Genomic DNA, 16,762 nt, shown 5'->3' with positions numbered 1-16,762 from the left:
TTGATGCCCTTGCAAGGGTGCCAAGATAAAATGCCCAGATCTGTAAAAAAACAGGTCACGTATCTGTTTGTTTTACAAGTGAAGTACCATGATTTCTGCCAACCACTCCCACGATGCAAAGGTTGTACAGTAGTATCTGATATATCTTGACCAGTTGTACATTCCTGGGACAGCACAAGATAGCGTCCCCCCTTTTTTGCGCAGAAAGCATTCCTATTTCAGCTCGTTGTACTCTCCCTCGTCTCTACTTGAAGTATCCTATTAGGTGGCGAGTCTAGCGTCTTGCTTGCTGGCATTGGCAATCCTATCCGCCATTGTAGTGGAAGCAAAGCAAGCCGCCATTGATCACCACCTCCATAAAACCCCTCCAGGAGCTCTTGTTCTTGCCTCCCAGTCCCTCATCATAGGCTGCCGGGACGCCATCCCTGCAAGCTGCAGCAGTGCCATGGTGTCGGACCGAGGAGAGGTCGACACCTCGCGCGCCTTCAGGTCCGTCAAGGAAGCGGTTGCTGTGTTTGGGGAGCGCATTCTCGTCAAGCAGGCACAGATCAGGCCCAATGGTGGTGGCCATGGCGACTGTCGTGTCGGCAGGGAGGTGAACCCCTGGGCAAATGACATTGCCGTTGCTGCTTCGAATGAGAAGCTTGAGCGTAGTGATGGCTTCAGGGCTTCTGGTCTTCACCCCAGGGAAAGCTACTCCAAGCAAAGTGTCACCTTCAATGCCAAGCAAGAAGGGAGCAGCAGCAACAGCAACAAGACTGGTTCAAACGGACTGCCGGTGCCAAGACCGGTTTCAGAAGATGTGCCAATGTACCTGGTGCCCACTTCGCCGCCTTTCTTCGCCTCATCACCATCGCTGGCGAACGACGATGACGAGGAGCAGGAGCGCAAGGAAGCCGACCTCATGGTCCTGGGCTCCATCAAGAAGCTGGAGGAAGAGGCGGCCAGGACAAGGCAGGAGGTGTCGCAGCTCAAGAGGAAGCTGGCCGACATGGAGCTGTCCATGGCGACGCTGAACGCGAAGCTCCACCGGGCGCTCTCGAAGGTGGCGCACATGGAGGCCGACAACGCGGCGGCGGCGCGCGCCAGCATCGAGAGGGGCCGCAGCGGCGACATGGCGGTCGCGGTCTGGGCCGAGCGCCGCGCCCCCAGCAGGCCGCAGCTGGGCCACCTGCTGAGGCTCGGCGAGGCCGACAGGGAGGCGGTGGTGGGCGGCGGCGGCGGCCGGGCTGTAGTGGCGCCGGCGAGGAAGGTGCAGAAGCAGAAACCGATCGTGCCGCTGGTTGTTCCCCTCATCAATGGCGTGCTGTTCTCCAAGAAGAGGAAGACGAAGGACAAGGAGAGCATTTACATGAAGGAGCTTTACAGCTTGCTGAGGCTGAGTTGATCACTGGCCTCCATGCCAAATCTGTGGATAAACATGCACTGCAGACTGTTGTGTCAGCCAACTAATTTTAAATCTTTTTTCGTTCAGTTTCTGTGACTATACTTATGCCAGTGGAGTGTGACCGTGTGAGCTCGAGGCTGCAATTTGCAAATTAATACAAATCTGCATTAGCTTTATTTGTATATTCAAATTAAGAAAACTCAAGGAGCAATAGTTGTAATTCAGGTACTTGTTTGCAAATGAATAAATCTTATCGCACGAGATGCACGGGTATGCTATTATAGGGTGCGTCCTCAACTGCCGCTCCCTCGTTTTCAGTTGCCTTTTGGTTGAACATTTCCAACTTCCTCTCAGACATGCGCCACAAGAGCAACGACACCATCAAAGATCAAAGCTTTTTGCCTCTTGGAGATCTCAGATCATCGGCGCCCAAGAACAGGAGATGCAAATTAGTCAGTCGATGACATTGTGAAGACGATCATCTGCATCTGATCTTTCAAGACAAGTGCCGCTGGGGTCGCAATTTATTTGTTCATCAGGCTGTTGGGTTTTCTTGCCGGTTTGATCGGTTTGGATCCGATCGGGAGGGATCGATGGGCGGCCCTCCGCAGAGGCAGCAGCCGGATCAGGCGCGGCCGGCGGGGAGCGCGTGCGTGTGGGTGGTGGCGGTGCTCCTCCTCCTCGCCGTGCTTGCCGGCGGCGGTTGCCTGGTGCTCTACCTCACGCTGCCCCCGGCCGACGTGCCGCCCTGGCTGCCGGCCGCCGGCCTCGCGCTCGTCGCGCTGCCCTGGGCGTTCTGGATCGCCACGTGCGCGTACCGGTGCTGCTGCTCTTCGGACGCGGCGGCGCCGGCGCCGGCGAGCAACGTGGATCGGCAGGCGTCGTCGCGGATGGCCGTGGCGCCGGCGCCGAGCGGCACGAGCCTCAAGGGCGCGCGCAGCGCGAGGCACGCCGCCGACGGGAGGTCCCCCACCGCCAGCAGCGCGGCGCGCCGGGTGCGGTTCGGCGAGACCACCGTGCTCGGGGAGGACCGCGCCGCCGCGGGGGACAAGGACGACGACGGCTCGTCGGTGCACTCGAACGAGAGCGAGGCGGCGCCCCTCGCCTACAATATGCAACCCTCGTCGTGATGCCTTGTCCCACACCACAGCATGTAGTTCAGGTAATCAATCGATCAATACGCATGCAGATCACTTTGTAATCAAGCAGGGAGGTAGAGATTGATCTTGCCCCGTTGTGCTTTTGTCTCTGTATATGTTCATCTAGTTTTCATTTCTTGCGTATTCTGAAAAATTGTAACGCGAGGTAGAAGTAGAATGCTAGCATCTGGAATAGGAAACAAAATCGGCTAGATCAGAATTTTTTTTCTCCAAAAAATGGCTGGCTCTGACAGTAAGTGTCTTGTTGTGCAGCGTTAGGACGATGTCAGAAGATGGAGACGCAAGTGATCTTCAGATGCGCTGACCGAAAGATAATCTTTCATGCAGAGCCAGATGTCTGCATCCTTGAAGCACTGTGCATAGCTAGAACCTAGATGGCTGAAGCCCCCTGTAGTGTAGGAAATGCAGTATGCTCTCTTTAGCAGTTTATTAGATGGTAAATCGATCGTGAGGCCTAGAATAGGGTCAGAGGGTCAGTTCAATCTTTCATTCATCACCGAGGTCCTTTTTCAGAGGAATATCTGCACGATCTCGATGAAAGGTGAAATTGCCTGTCCTGCAAAAAAAGATTACCTACAATTTGTTCGCAAAAATTTGTATGCATGCTCTGTTTCCCAATTCAAAGCAGTAGGGGCCAATTCATGGGCGCATGTATTGCATGAGCGGGATGGAATAGAACTTCAACACCTACAAAGTTGTGCAATTGAGCCTTGGCCTTTCTGAAGCTTGGTCAGGTAAAATGCTCGACAGCATCGTCGGCGGCGCTCCCTTCCCCCCAGATCTTGTCGGCGGCGTTTCCTTTCCTTTTCTGCTCGCCGCAAGCTTGTCGGGCCCTAGTACGAACAGGTTTCGATGTCGATCCCGAGGGCGCTATGAATGTTTGGCCGCCGCGGCCGCGAGGCAGGCGCATCTGCTCGCTGCTCCGTTCGTCGCGCAGGTGGAGTGGCGGTACCTCTCCCATGGGCAAGACAGATTGATGGTTGAGGGAGGGACCACATTGGGCCCAATTTTCTACACAAGACTGCACAACGGCCCGGCTCGTTGAATTTTCTCGATCGGCCCAAAACGGTTGCAGGATATCGGCCCAGGTCGTTGCGGCAAAGAAATCTTGCATGCTTCTTCCAAAAAAAAAGAAGGAAATCTTGCATGTTCCTTGTACGCGTATTTTTAATTATCTAAAATGGTTAGCACGAGCTAGCTCGAATCATTATTAGCAACGACAGAGGATTAGTTTTCTTTTAGCTCTAACAGTAGGTAGGTCTCTCTCAAGTTTCCGAGTGTTTTATTTTCCTTCTTATTTATAATTATGATCTTAATCTTGCAGTAGTCCAAGTTCATTTATTTATCATACTTAGCTTGTTTAATCAGCGGAAGCAGGTTAAATGGAGCTAAGTTTGACAATAATCCCTCCCTCAAGAATGGTCTAAATAAACCCATCAATGGACAATCGGATCGGACCAACTTTCTTGGAAAAAGAAAAACGGAGCTAGGAATCGGTAGGCCAACACTGTCGTTTCACACGTTTACTTGAGCTACTAGCTAGTCCAACAAGGAAACGTCAATCGTAACCACTAATGTGCCTGCTGATGAGCCCGGAATGGAAAAATCAGCAGTATACCTACCATATATACATATTGATGCTATGATCCTTCGTTCTTCCATCATTAAATTCTCGTCCAGCGCTGCTAACTCGAGTGTTTGTTCTTCACGTCATTCCTGTTCTTCAACGATAGCTTTGCACGCATGCCAAGTTGCAGGGACCTTTTCTGACGATCGAATCGGTCCTGCAGCATCAGTACCATTTTCCCGTGGAGACCGACTACACAACCAACAGCAAAGTTCCAAACAGTTTCTTTATACACAAACCATTCCTATCCATGCATCTGCAACTCGATCCAGCCACCTGCCACCGCGCATACTAGCTACCTAATCGATATGCATGATGCCCGGTTTTAGATTCGCCGCATATATACATACATGCATGCTGCAGCTTTCTTAGACCTTTGGGTGATGGATGTATCCAAAATATCTACAAACCGAGACGATCGAGGACAAAAGCTTTTGCAGCCTTTGGAGCCAGCTAGCTAGTTGCACGCATGTGAATTAGGCATCTCTTCTTCTTTCTGCTATGGCATCTCATTGATTGGGATATACTATGCATGCATGAACAGAGCGACAAAATTCTTCGTCTATAATCTTTTCAAAAAAAATATTCTTCGTCAATAGTAGTAGATAGATAGCGTTTTGGTCGGTCGAGATGCATGGGCTGATGTATTATCTCTTAGACAAGCGCATGCATGCACATCCATGATTGACATCTCGATCGATCGAGCTGCCCTTGTATTTTCTTGGAGCTGCATGCCTGCATCCCATGCAGGCAGATAGATCCTACTGAAACATGGGCTGCCATTGCCATGCATGTACTCGATTCCCTCATCATATATATATATATATATATATATATATATATATATATATATATATATATATATATATATATATATATATATATTTCATGCCATCTCGATCGATCGTGTTCATTATTATTGTAGAGATCTCGGTTGATGAAAACCTTGGCCGAAGTGATGCAAGAGATAAAGTTTGAAGTGGGAACTGGAAGATTGACCTGCTCAGGGCCAGAGTTATCCTAGCTAGTTCTTATGTTATATATTTTTCTTTCAGAGTTGAGAAGTCATTTATTTATGTAATATCAGCACGGTAAGACAGTGCTTTTGCTTCTCCTTACTTGACAAAGCAGTGCTCTTGCTAGTTTTTTTTAAAAAAAACAAGGAGATCTCGGATGGATCCATATGCACTTTAGTAGGTGTGGTCGTGTGCTGCTTTTCGGCTAGCCAATGTAAGAAACTAAATATTGCACCGATTGGTCGTCTCAAATCCATTCAGTAATTATAGCTACTACCAACAAGTCAACAAGCACATTTGCTGCTTTCATCAGTTGACGAAGAGGCAAGCAATCATATATATAGTACATGTGGGTATCGGGCTTCATTCTTGTAGCGTGTTTGGCTTTTTGCCTACCAGCAAATGAGCAGTAGGCTTTCTGATAAACAACTGTGGTAATAGACCATAACCATGCATCTTCTATTCTTCTGGCAGGCATAAAGCCGCTACTGGAACTAGAACGTAACCATGCAAAGATGCAGGTGAATGTCTTTTCTCGCTGAAGCTAGCTAATTGTTGGCGCAAATCTAAGGCCAACACACGAATGCACTTGATCGCACAGTGAGCGACGGCACAATTACAGCGCCGATGCTCAGGCCGGTCAGACCGGTCAGGATAACCGGTCAGACCGGTTTGCCGGTGTGGAACAACGAAGTCCGACGAACGATTGCCCGGGAGGAACTCCGTCAGGGCAGGCGCGCATAGGGTTGTTCTAGAATCGGCAGGCCACCTAGAACGTCTTCAGACATCGCGGAGACGCAAGAAGAACAACAAGTATGGGGGTTGGAAGAGCTAGGGTTTTGAGGAAGACAAAAAAGTAATGCAAAGTAATAAAAAGTAATAGATTGATATGTTTTGATCGATTGGATTCCCTCAATCGGCTGTGACCCTTTATATTTATAGGGAGGGGTGGACTTATCCCGCAAGAAATCCTGTTTACAAATCTAAATCTATTAAGAACTCTAATTACACTCGGATTCCTCCTAGACCGGTCAGACCGGTCGGTCCCCTGCCGGGCTGGCTACAGTGCCCGACCGGTCAAACTGCTCGGGTGGACCGGTCAGACCGGTCGATGCCAATTTTGGCTGTCAACACTAATAAAGCATGTTTGTTAATTTCACAAAACCGCCCCAAAAGAGCTACTAATGCCCAACAGAATAATGCTTCCAATTTCGCCATTAGTTTCATTTGTGTATCACTATAACCACATGTCTGTTTGAAATATTATTTCATAGAAGGCAGAATAGCCAAAATCGTCCCTCAACTATCGCTCACGGCTCAATTTTGTCCCTAAACTATCAAAACGACCACTTTGGTCCCTGAACTATGCAAAGCGGGTCAATTTCATCCATCTGGTGATGTGGCATGCCACCGTGGACGGCCAAGTCAACACCCCGTCGGATTAGAGTTGCAACTCACGTTGAAATGTCCAAATTGCCCCTAGTCCATGTGCTGAACAGTGAACACACACGGCATCGAACCATACTCCAAACCCAAGCGCTCCCAGTCAGATCGTAGCCCCCGTCACAGCTCCCGATCTGAGTTTAGCTGGTTATATGGAGGGTACAAATGGTATTTCCCATCATATGTTGACTGGGTGCTGACTTGGCGGTCCACGGTGACAATGCCACATCACCAGATGGATGAAATTGACCCACTTTACATAGTTCAGAGATTAAAGTGGACGTTTTGATAGTTCAGAAACGAAATTGAGTCGTGAGCGATAGTTGATGGACGATTTTGGCTATTCCGACTTCATAGAAAATGAAGACATGCATACCTCCGAGCACACATGCATTAATTTTACACTGATGGACACCATACCAATCGCCCGCGGACGGAATACTAAGAGTGGATGACATACATATATACTAATGCTGTATGTAATGTAGTGAGTATATATATTGTACTACTAGGCCTTGGCACAAGCGGTCCCGGCCTGCTCATCTACAATCACCACCTACCTCATCTGCATGCATGATTAAAAGATGGAACGAAAAAAAAAGTGTAAGCGCAAGCAGTGGCTAATTATGGCTGGTAGCCGGTGGTGATTTGTTGTAAGAGAAAAATACTACTGCTAGCAATCCAGCTGAACAAAGAAAATAAGCGTCGTCAAACCACGCGCAGCGCAGGCATGCACGGAGCACGGTTCCTCGCTCCTCGATCTATAGGTCAACCGGTCAACGGGGCGCTGTCTGCCAATGCCATGAGAGTGCGCGCGCATGTGAGAGCCAGAGCCGGGAGGCCGACGAGACGCCACCAGCACCACCTGACCTGATGCGGCACTCGTCATCATCAGCAACACAAGCCAGCAGCAGACTACTGGATGGTTCGGAATAGTAACAATTTTAACCACTAATTACGGTGTCAAACAAAGTCAGTTTACAAAACAAACTTCAGAACCCTCGCGCTAGTGACCCTGAAGAATCTAACGAGGTCTTTGACTGCGCAATTAGAGGACGCTTACTGTAGCATCAATATAGCTAATTATCAATTAATTACCGTCATTAGATTCGTCGCGAAAAGTTACACCCATTTCTAAAAAGATTTTACAAATAAACTTTATTTAGTATACCATGCATGCGAGATTTTCTTCTCGGGAAATATGCGCGCTAGGATTCTTGCGCTTCCGAATAAGGGCATGGCTACTCTACTGACTGTCACGTGCCGCGCGATCGAAGAAGCCACTGCTGCTGCCGGCCGCGGCCCCATGCCGCTATGCGAACGAACAAACCCCTCGTCGACGCACGCTGGTGATCGGTCAGGATCAGCTACAGTGCGTGGCTCGATCATCAGTGCTAGTGCTAGTGCTAGCTACTGCTTCGAGCGATCTCTACCCCCGACCCGACTCTGGGTGGAGGATAAGTATTACAATCGGCGCAGAGCTGGCGAAATGCATATGTGGAAGAGAGAGAAGGAATGAGAGAGAAGGTAGCGGGCGAGCGGCGAGACGCCGGCATCCAGCCGGCGCATGGACTGTTTGGTCCCACAAATGCTGCTTCCTCCGCTGGACATTGGCTGATGTCGCTTTCACGAAATAAATGAAGTTACAGTCACGGAATAAAAAAGTAGTACTCAGCTGAGCTGGAGTTTGTTCTCGCCGGCAGGTCGGCGATATTATAAACCTTGCTCTAAGGGTCTGATTGGTTGGCTGTTTTTCCCGCAGCCAGGCTCCCGGGATGCGATATCTTCATGATTGGTTAGCTGGAGCAGCGTCAGAGCCTGGTTCCCACGATGCAAAGTGTACCTTCGAGCCAGGCTCCGTGGATGTGGTAAAAATGGGCGTTTCTAGCGGGCCTGGCTCGCTGTGTACCTTGACGCGTGGGTTGCTGCACCAAAACAGAGACTAGCGGTGCAGGCAGTAGGCCAACCAATCAATTTCCCTGCACATCCTACCAGCTTGCAAACGAGCAACCAATCACCATGGTGGCGCATGCGTTGAGCCTGGCTCCGTTGAACTTGGCTCCTGGGTGCGAGACAGGCTCCGCTCATACGAGAACCAATCAGGCCCTAAAGTGATCCACACACACAAGTGGAGTGATATAGGCCGTGTTTAGTTCGAGCGCAAAAAAATTTTGCGTTGGAATATTGCTAATTTAAAATACTAAATGAAGTCTATTTATAAATTTTTTTTTCACAGATGAGTTGTAAATCGCGAGATGAATCTAATGATGCTAATTAATCCATGATTAATCAATAATTAGCGGATAGTTACTATAGCATTACTGTTGCAAATCATGAATTAAGTAGGCTCATTAGATTCGTCTCGCGATTTACAGCCCATCTATGCAAAAAATTTTATAAATAGACTTCATTTAGTACTCCATGTATGTGTCGAAATATTTGATGTGATGATTTTTTTGTGTTTACGGGGTTTACGGGTAAAGATCTAAATAAGACCATATATGTTGGAAAAGCTACCACCTAGCTAGCTGGAAAAGCGCGCGCGGGTTCATCAGTTGAGTGCGCTAGCTCCGCCGGTGCGTGCAGCCCAGTGCGCGTGGCGTGCACGATTGATAGGAGCCGCACTACACCACAGCACCATCAGTAGGTAAAACTTATCGATGAATGGTATTGTTTGTCGGTAAATGTACCCCCATTTATCTATAAATGGTTAGTCGGTAAATTTTTGTACTACGTCGAACTGTCAATCGGTAAAAGTATTCGAACCCATAACAAATTTGGCCCTTGTGGCCAAGGTCCAAGCCGACCCAGCTAAAACCCTAGTTACCGTCCCACTCACTACCAATCCCAGATTCCCACCCCGGCCTTCTCCCACGCCAAGTGCCCACCCTCAGACAGCTCGACCAGCGACCCCTGCCGGCACGCCGCCCCCAACCACCGGCCCGGCGGTGTGTCCGTCGGTGAAATTTTTTACCGACGAGACTTGTACCGATGGGATCTGTCCGTCAGACTTATACCGACTGTCTGTCCATCGCTGTTTCGGTGTTTGGTGTAGTGAGGCTCCACGTCCAAGTGTTGTCATACGTTATTACCAGCATCCACGTCTGCCTCTCCTCCACTGCACCACGCACCCATTATATTATGTTCCAAATCCAAATAAAGGATGGTCAGAATTGAATTGATTGCAACGTGATTAATGACTCCCACCGTGTTACCGGTTATTATGATCCATTCATGCCTACAGAGCATCCTAGAAACCAACGACTTCAATTTATATGTGCGCTACTATATATAGGTATAGATGCACTCATGCATGTACACTGGTGGAGCTACGGTCAGGCCGAACTGGAACATGGCCCTCCTGCCATGCAAAATTTCCATTAGTTAAATTGTAATTTTAATATTATTTATATTGATTTAGCAGCTCAATTAACAAAGGCTGGTCCTTCTGATTTTTTGGTCAGGCTCCACACCACTTTGCATGTAAACTGTAAAAGTGTAAAGTAGTGCACATTATTTTATTATATATCCTTTTCCCTCCACTTTCTAATATAATGCCCAGCATCGTAGTGTAAAGAAAACTACATACACTAGATGGTTAAATTATAAAGTTTGATGATGCGGTTGTTAACTGATGGGCATAGAATAAGACCGCCACAACACCATTCATTCGCTCCGTGAGATGAGGTGGCGGCAGCAGACAATGCAAATCCCTCTCGTCTCGTGGAGGGAAAGGAAAACCTTATCGCTCGGCGGCAGCAGCCACAGCTAGCAACTGTTCATGCCGACAGGAACGTACATATGTTTAGTGTAAGTATTATAGACTGCCAGCCGACTGAATCCTGAGGTGAAGAAGAGAAGAAAGTAGATAGAGCAGAAGCGAGCTATAAACTTACCGCCGACTTCAATACAAGAACTAAAAAACTTTGTAAGAGAGATAAGTTGGCTATGTATTAATAATGAAAGACTAAACTAAAAGATAGGCTGCAAGAATTCTTATAGCTAGCAGCCAGTTACAGTGTTTAGTATTAATCTTGCTATTATATATTCAGTCATCGAGTAATAGCGGTGCTAGTAGCACGTATATAGCAGTACGTACAGTGATTGGAGTAGTGTAAACGTTGTTGGCTATAGCTAGTGGTGGCGACTGGCGAGCACTGCACGGAGCGGGACCTCCAACATGCCCTCCAAGTGCACATCGGTGTGCCGTGCGCCCATCGAGTGGGGTTTCAACTTTGAACATTCAAAAAGTGGCGCGCATGCGTCCCGTGTGACAGATATGCTGATCACTATGCAAGGATTTTTCTTTCAACCTGCTTCTCGATCAGTTCTCCCTGGGACAAGCTTGGAAAGTCGCGTTCCCCTGGTGCCACGGAAGGAACACTTCTACAACAGAAATAGTCTTTGATCATGTACATAGATCCCGACCACCGTTAGATTCGGAACCAATTAAGTTGTAGTCCCGGGTTCAAACGGCTAGGAGTCAAGAGAGAGGGGAGGGACATTTAGTCCCGGTTGGAGCTTCCAACTGGAACTAAAAAATTCTTTGGTCATGGTTGGTGTTACTAACTTGGACTAAAGGATCATCCCCATCCCCAGCTTAGTTTAAAAGAAAAGCATCCCAACTAAGATCACATGTGCTGTGAGGTGGGGTGGTAAGGAAGCTATGCATAACGTGAGAGGTCTCAGGTTTGAATCCCACGGATTGTAGAGTTTGGGTTGGCTTTGCACAACTATTTTTTAACCCTACAGATCTTTAGTCCCGATTATTGAACCTGGGACTAAAAATTTATGTCTTTTTCCTCGGACTCCTAGTCCAGGTTCAAAAATCAGGACAGAGGTTAGAGACACTCTGTGCTCACCCTTTTAGAGAAGACTAGATACCAGATGGCACCGAATGCAGTCTAATCAGCGCAACTCATTAGAAAGGAGCTCGATCGCTGCGAACTTCCAATGTACCGCTTCCTTTGGCAGTTTTTTTTTTGTGACTACCAACTTCCATTTCCAAATATTTGTCACTTTTGACTCTTTTTCTTATTCCAAAATACTTGACACTTCACCTTTTTTCAAAATACATTTTCGAATTTTACCCTTATGCAAATAATACTATTGGAATGTTCACATAAAGCTAACTTTATAAGGGTGCTTGATCCTTTCTCATCTTAAAATGGGGGATTGCTTTGATAACCGTGCACTGGGTTAAAATTGACAAGTATTCAGGAATGGAGGTTTGTAGTATACTAGTAGTGTTAAGTAACATGAGCCCGCCCGTATATAATTGCAATCGCGGTAAAGAATAAAACGAAAACACGCGAGAAGGCGCTAATTTCAGTCGGTCCTCGAGTCCTTCTGCGTCAGCATTTTCTTTTTCCAGCGTCAGGTGAGCAGGTAGCAAAATGATCTCCGGGACCTGCCTGCCCCGGCGACCCGACTGACAACCCCCCGGCGACTTGAGCGGGCACTGCGCGACGCCGCTGCGCCGCCGCCCCTACGCCCGAGATTGTGGGGCCGGCTCGACCCGCCTGACGACCGCGCGCGTTGACCCGACCCACCAGGCAGGAGCAGGCAGACCCAGCCAGAGAGAAATCCAAAGCCCACGGGCCAGGGGCCAGGGCCCTGTTTGGATGGGCATATTCAAAATTTTGGATCAAGAAATTTTATCATTTATAAGTACTAAATAAAGTCTAATTTAAAAACTAATTGTAGAACTCTAGGGCTACTTTTCGAGACGATTCTAACGAGATATATTAATCAACGATTAGTGAATGGTTACTGTAGCATCACTGTAACAAATTATGACTAAATTAAATTTATTAGATTCGTCGCGCCAAATTACACTCATCTATGAAATGGTTTTGCAAATAGCCTTTATTTAATATATCATGCATGCAAGATTTCTTGATCTAAAATTTTGGATATGGCCATCCAAACAGGGCCAGGGCCCAGGCCCCGCCAGATGTTTGGGGCCCACGGCAGCAGGCGTCGCTCGTAAACGTAGGCTGTGGGAAATGCAATCGTTTCCCCTCACCTTCTCTGTTTCCTTTTCTAATTTCCAGGCCAAAGGCAACGTGGAATGGCCATTTTGCCCTTGGGTCAAAATAGGGATGAATCCGTTGAGGGGAACAAAAAAGGAAAACATCAATAAATTTGAATTTTGTTACGACAAAAAACAACATCAACGCCATAAACTTCTCAACCATACAGCGCATGCTCCTGGTTGCTGGTGCGTGGCCATGCAGCTGTGCGCGTTGGGTCCGAGCCAAGGGCAAAACCACTGCTGGATTCATGGCATCCGATAGATTCCCATGCTAATTAGTGGCACAAGATTACTTACCTCTTGATACGGAGGCATGGAAATCGTGGTGGCTCAAACGAATCCTACTAATCATAGCTAGGCTTCTCCCTACGTGGCCGCCTGATCTTCTATGTTTGGTTGTCCTAGTAGGAATTTTGGGCCAACTGGATATAAGCCATGTTTGGATTTCTAGACCACGCTTCCCAAGAAAAAGAATCTCGTATGCATGGAGTACTAAATAAAATCTATTTGCAAAATCTCTTCAAGAATGTGTGTAACTTTTCGCGAAAAATCTAATGACGGTAATTAATTGATGATTGGTTACAGTGATGCTACAGTAGTATCCATCCTATAATCGTGCGGGCAAAGGGCTCATTAGATTCGTCAAGATTCCTAGTGCAAAGCTTCTGGAGTTGGTTTTGTAAATTGTCTTTGTTTGACATCCCTAATTAGTGGTCAAACTACGTTCTAGAATCTCTAGAACACAAACCAAACAAGGCCATATATGAGGTGCATGTGGTTTCATCCTGGTAAGAATTTGTTTTGCTTTTCCATATGTAACTTGCGTGCACATGCATATATTTGGCAAATTCTGAGATGACATAAATGCAGGTTCTCTTCAGTACCAAATACTAGACTCATATTATCATTTTTGCTTCTAGAAAAGAAAAGGGTACTCAATGCAACCTAGTGAGTTTGTACACTGACACTGTCAGCTAGGAGTATTTGCCCATTTGTACCACTGAACAATAATTTATAATATAATATATTACAGAATCTACCACAAGAAAAAAAAATAGATATTTATAAGCATGAGAACCATGCTTTCATCTGAAAATTACCTTTAGGATCTTTTCCTTAGTGTAAACAAAAGGCTACTAATCACTACTGTAAATAGAACAATATGTTACGAAACCATTTAGAGACAAATCCAACTATTGGAAAATTCAATAGTTACATTAGTAACCAAATCCAATAAACATTTCCATTTTGATGATGCTAGCCCATCCATGGTATCGCAAAGCAAACTATCACAAGAGTTTGTTTTGTCGTCCATGGAAGACATAATATTCTTAGCAAGTGTACGCCGTGACCACACCACCATCCAGCACTCCAACCAGCGATGTAGGCAGGCACTACAAAATATTGCCGCCGAAAAGGAAAAAAAAGGAAAAAGAAAAGAAATACTCCTAGCGCTGACTAGAAAAGAAATACTCATCTTGTTCTCGAGCTCTCACTCTATAAATAGTTTGCTCCTTCCCCTCTCTTCTCCCACACAGCCTCCTCTCCCGCCTCTCTCAGCCTCATCACTTGCCTCCTGAGCTCTTCCCAAGTTCTGATACCTCACTCCGACGAGGAGGACGAAAGCCCACTATAGCCCAGAGAGGGAGTTCTCTTTCTCTAGCCCAGTGGCCATGGCAGTGCACGACGGAGTGAACAACAAGCACGAGGCGGCCGTGGCGCCGATGGAGGTGTCGGTGGAGGCCGGCAACTTCCAGGAGGCCGACCGGCTAGACGACGACGGCCGCCCCTGCCGCAAGGGCACGTTCTGGACGGCCAGCGCGCACATCATCACCGCCGTCATCGGCTCCGGCGTGCTCTCGCTCGCCTGGGCCATCGCGCAGCTCGGCTGGGTCGCCGGCCCCGCCGCCATGCTGCTCTTCGCCTTCGTCACGTACTACACCGCCACGCTGCTCGCCGACTGCTACCGCACCGGCGACCCGGAGACGGGCAAGCGCAACTACACCTACATGGACGCCGTGCGCTCCAACCTCGGCGGCGCCAAGGTGGTGTTCTGCGGCGTCATCCAGTACGCCAACCTCGTCGGCGTCGCCATCGGATACACCATCGCGTCGTCCATCAGCATGAAGGCCATCAGGAGAGCCGGCTGCTTTCACACCAATGGCCACGCCGACCCCTGCAAAAGCTCCAGCACCCCGTACATGATCCTCTTCGGCGTTGTGGAGATCCTCTTCTCGCAGATACCAGACTTTGATCAGATTTGGTGGCTCTCCATCGTCGCCGCCGTCATGTCCTTCACCTACTCTTCCATCGGGCTCGCCCTCGGCATCGCCCAGACCATTTGTAAGTTCTTGATTCAATAAGATTTAGTTTTTGCACAAGCTTGATGTTCTTGAAGTTATTGATCGATTCTTAGTTCCTGATCAATAATTAATGCAATTGCAGCCAATGGTGGATTCAAGGGAAGCCTCACCGGCATCAGCATCGGCGCCGACGTCACCTCCACGCAGAAGATCTGGCACACCCTGCAGGCCTTCGGTGACATCGCCTTCGCCTACTCCTTCTCCAACATCCTCATCGAAATCCAAGTAAGCATCCGTCACTTCTAGTACTGTTCTACTGCTATTTTGTCTTCAACTCGGTTCCTCTGTTTCTAACCAGAGCTGCTCTGATTCTTCAGGACACGATCAAGGCGCCGCCGCCGTCTGAGGCGAAGGTGATGAAGAAAGCAACGAGCCTTAGCGTGGCAACAACCACCGTTTTCTACATGCTGTGCGGGTGCATGGGCTACGCCGCGTTCGGCGACAACGCGCCGGACAACCTCCTCACCGGCTTCGGCTTCTACGAGCCCTTCTGGCTCCTCGACGTCGCCAACGTCGCCATCGTCGTGCACCTCGTCGGTGCCTACCAGGTCTTCTGCCAGCCCATCTTCGCCTTCGTCGAGCGCCGCGCCGCCGCGGCCTGGCCGGACAGCGCCTTCATCTCCCGGGAGCTCCGCGCCGGCCCCTTCGCGCTCAGCGTGTTCCGCCTCACGTGGAGAACGGCGTTCGTGTGCGTCACCACCGTCGTGGCCATGCTCCTCCCCTTCTTCGGCAACGTTGTCGGGTTCCTCGGCGCCGTCTCCTTCTGGCCGCTCACCGTCTACTTCCCCGTCGAGATGTACATCAAGCAGCGCCGGGTGCCGCGCGGCAGCACCAAGTGGATCTGCCTGCAGACGCTCAGCGTCTGCTGCCTCATCGTGTCCATCGCCGCCGCCGTCGGTTCCATCGCCGACGTGATCGACGCCCTCAAGGTCTACCGGCCGTTCAGCGGCTAACTGGATAGAAAAAAAAAACTGCCAAGGATCTGTCTAAAATGGAGGACCCTGATGAGCAGCTACACCAAATCACCAGACTATTTGCGCATACTAAGAGTGACGAGGCAGACTGCCTTGTATTCCTCCAGTACGTCGTTCTAGTAGGCAGGATCTTGTTCTACCTGCAATTATGTCTTCGTAACTTTTCTTTTTGTAGATTAGGTATATTCCTCCCAAGATTAGCAGTAAGCTGCTATGCTTTTGGCCGCTTGTCATGTATGGAAGAGCATCTGATATATACTACATCCGTTCCAAATTATAAGTCATTCCAAAAATTTTGGAGAGTCAAACTATCTCAAAATTTGACCAAAATTATGGAGAGAAACATAAAGATTTATGGCATCAAATAGGTATAATATGAAAATATAGCTAACAAAAAAATCTAATGTTACTTAATTGATATCATAAATGTTATTATCTTGTTATATAAATTTGGTCAAATTTAAAAAATTTTGACTCTCCAAAATTTTTGGAATGACTTATAATTTGGAACGGAGGGAGTACGTATATATTTTTTGTGGGTGTCAGCTTCAAACTCCAAAAAGGATTTTCTTTGGCTTCTGACCGATATTTGTTCCAAATAAGTTTAAGGAATTCATTCAGTACAAAATAGGGCCTGTTAGGATTGGAATAGTTTCCTCATGAACTTTATACGATTTAATCTTTCCAGGTACATAATGGCATAATAAAATAGGATACCATGCTTCAGTACAACCAGACAAGAAAACTTTCAAGAC

General features: G+C 48.0%; 3 protein-coding genes across 3 annotated transcripts; all 3 read left to right on the top strand.

The window, feature by feature from the left end:
- Positions 1 to 90: 90 nt before the first annotated feature.
- LOC120663750 lies at positions 91 to 1,563 on the top strand. The gene has a single exon (XM_039942647.1). The coding sequence runs from the start codon at positions 446 to 448 to the stop codon at positions 1,385 to 1,387; it is 942 nt and encodes a 313-aa protein (XP_039798581.1). The 5' UTR covers positions 91 to 445; the 3' UTR covers positions 1,388 to 1,563.
- An 86-nt stretch (positions 1,564 to 1,649) lies between these two features.
- Positions 1,650 to 3,165, top strand: LOC120663751. Its single transcript, XM_039942648.1, has 2 exons — positions 1,650 to 2,549; positions 2,800 to 3,165. Exon 1 carries the CDS (start codon positions 1,981 to 1,983, stop codon positions 2,515 to 2,517), a length of 537 nt encoding a protein of 178 aa, XP_039798582.1. The 5' UTR covers positions 1,650 to 1,980; the 3' UTR covers positions 2,518 to 2,549; positions 2,800 to 3,165.
- Positions 3,166 to 14,191: 11,026 nt separating this feature from the next.
- Positions 14,192 to 16,309, top strand: LOC120663748 (amino acid permease 3-like). The gene is made up of 3 exons (XM_039942645.1): positions 14,192 to 15,013; positions 15,116 to 15,258; positions 15,351 to 16,309. The coding sequence occupies exons 1-3, from the start codon at positions 14,344 to 14,346 to the stop codon at positions 15,984 to 15,986; spliced, it is 1,449 nt and encodes a 482-aa protein (XP_039798579.1). The 5' UTR covers positions 14,192 to 14,343; the 3' UTR covers positions 15,987 to 16,309.
- Positions 16,310 to 16,762: the final 453 nt, after the last annotated feature.

This window comes from Panicum virgatum, chromosome 3N (assembly GCF_016808335.1).
Source record: "Panicum virgatum strain AP13 chromosome 3N, P.virgatum_v5, whole genome shotgun sequence".
NCBI lineage: Eukaryota > Viridiplantae > Streptophyta > Magnoliopsida > Poales > Poaceae > Panicum > Panicum virgatum.
This window is presented reverse-complemented; position numbering and strand designations above follow the sequence as displayed.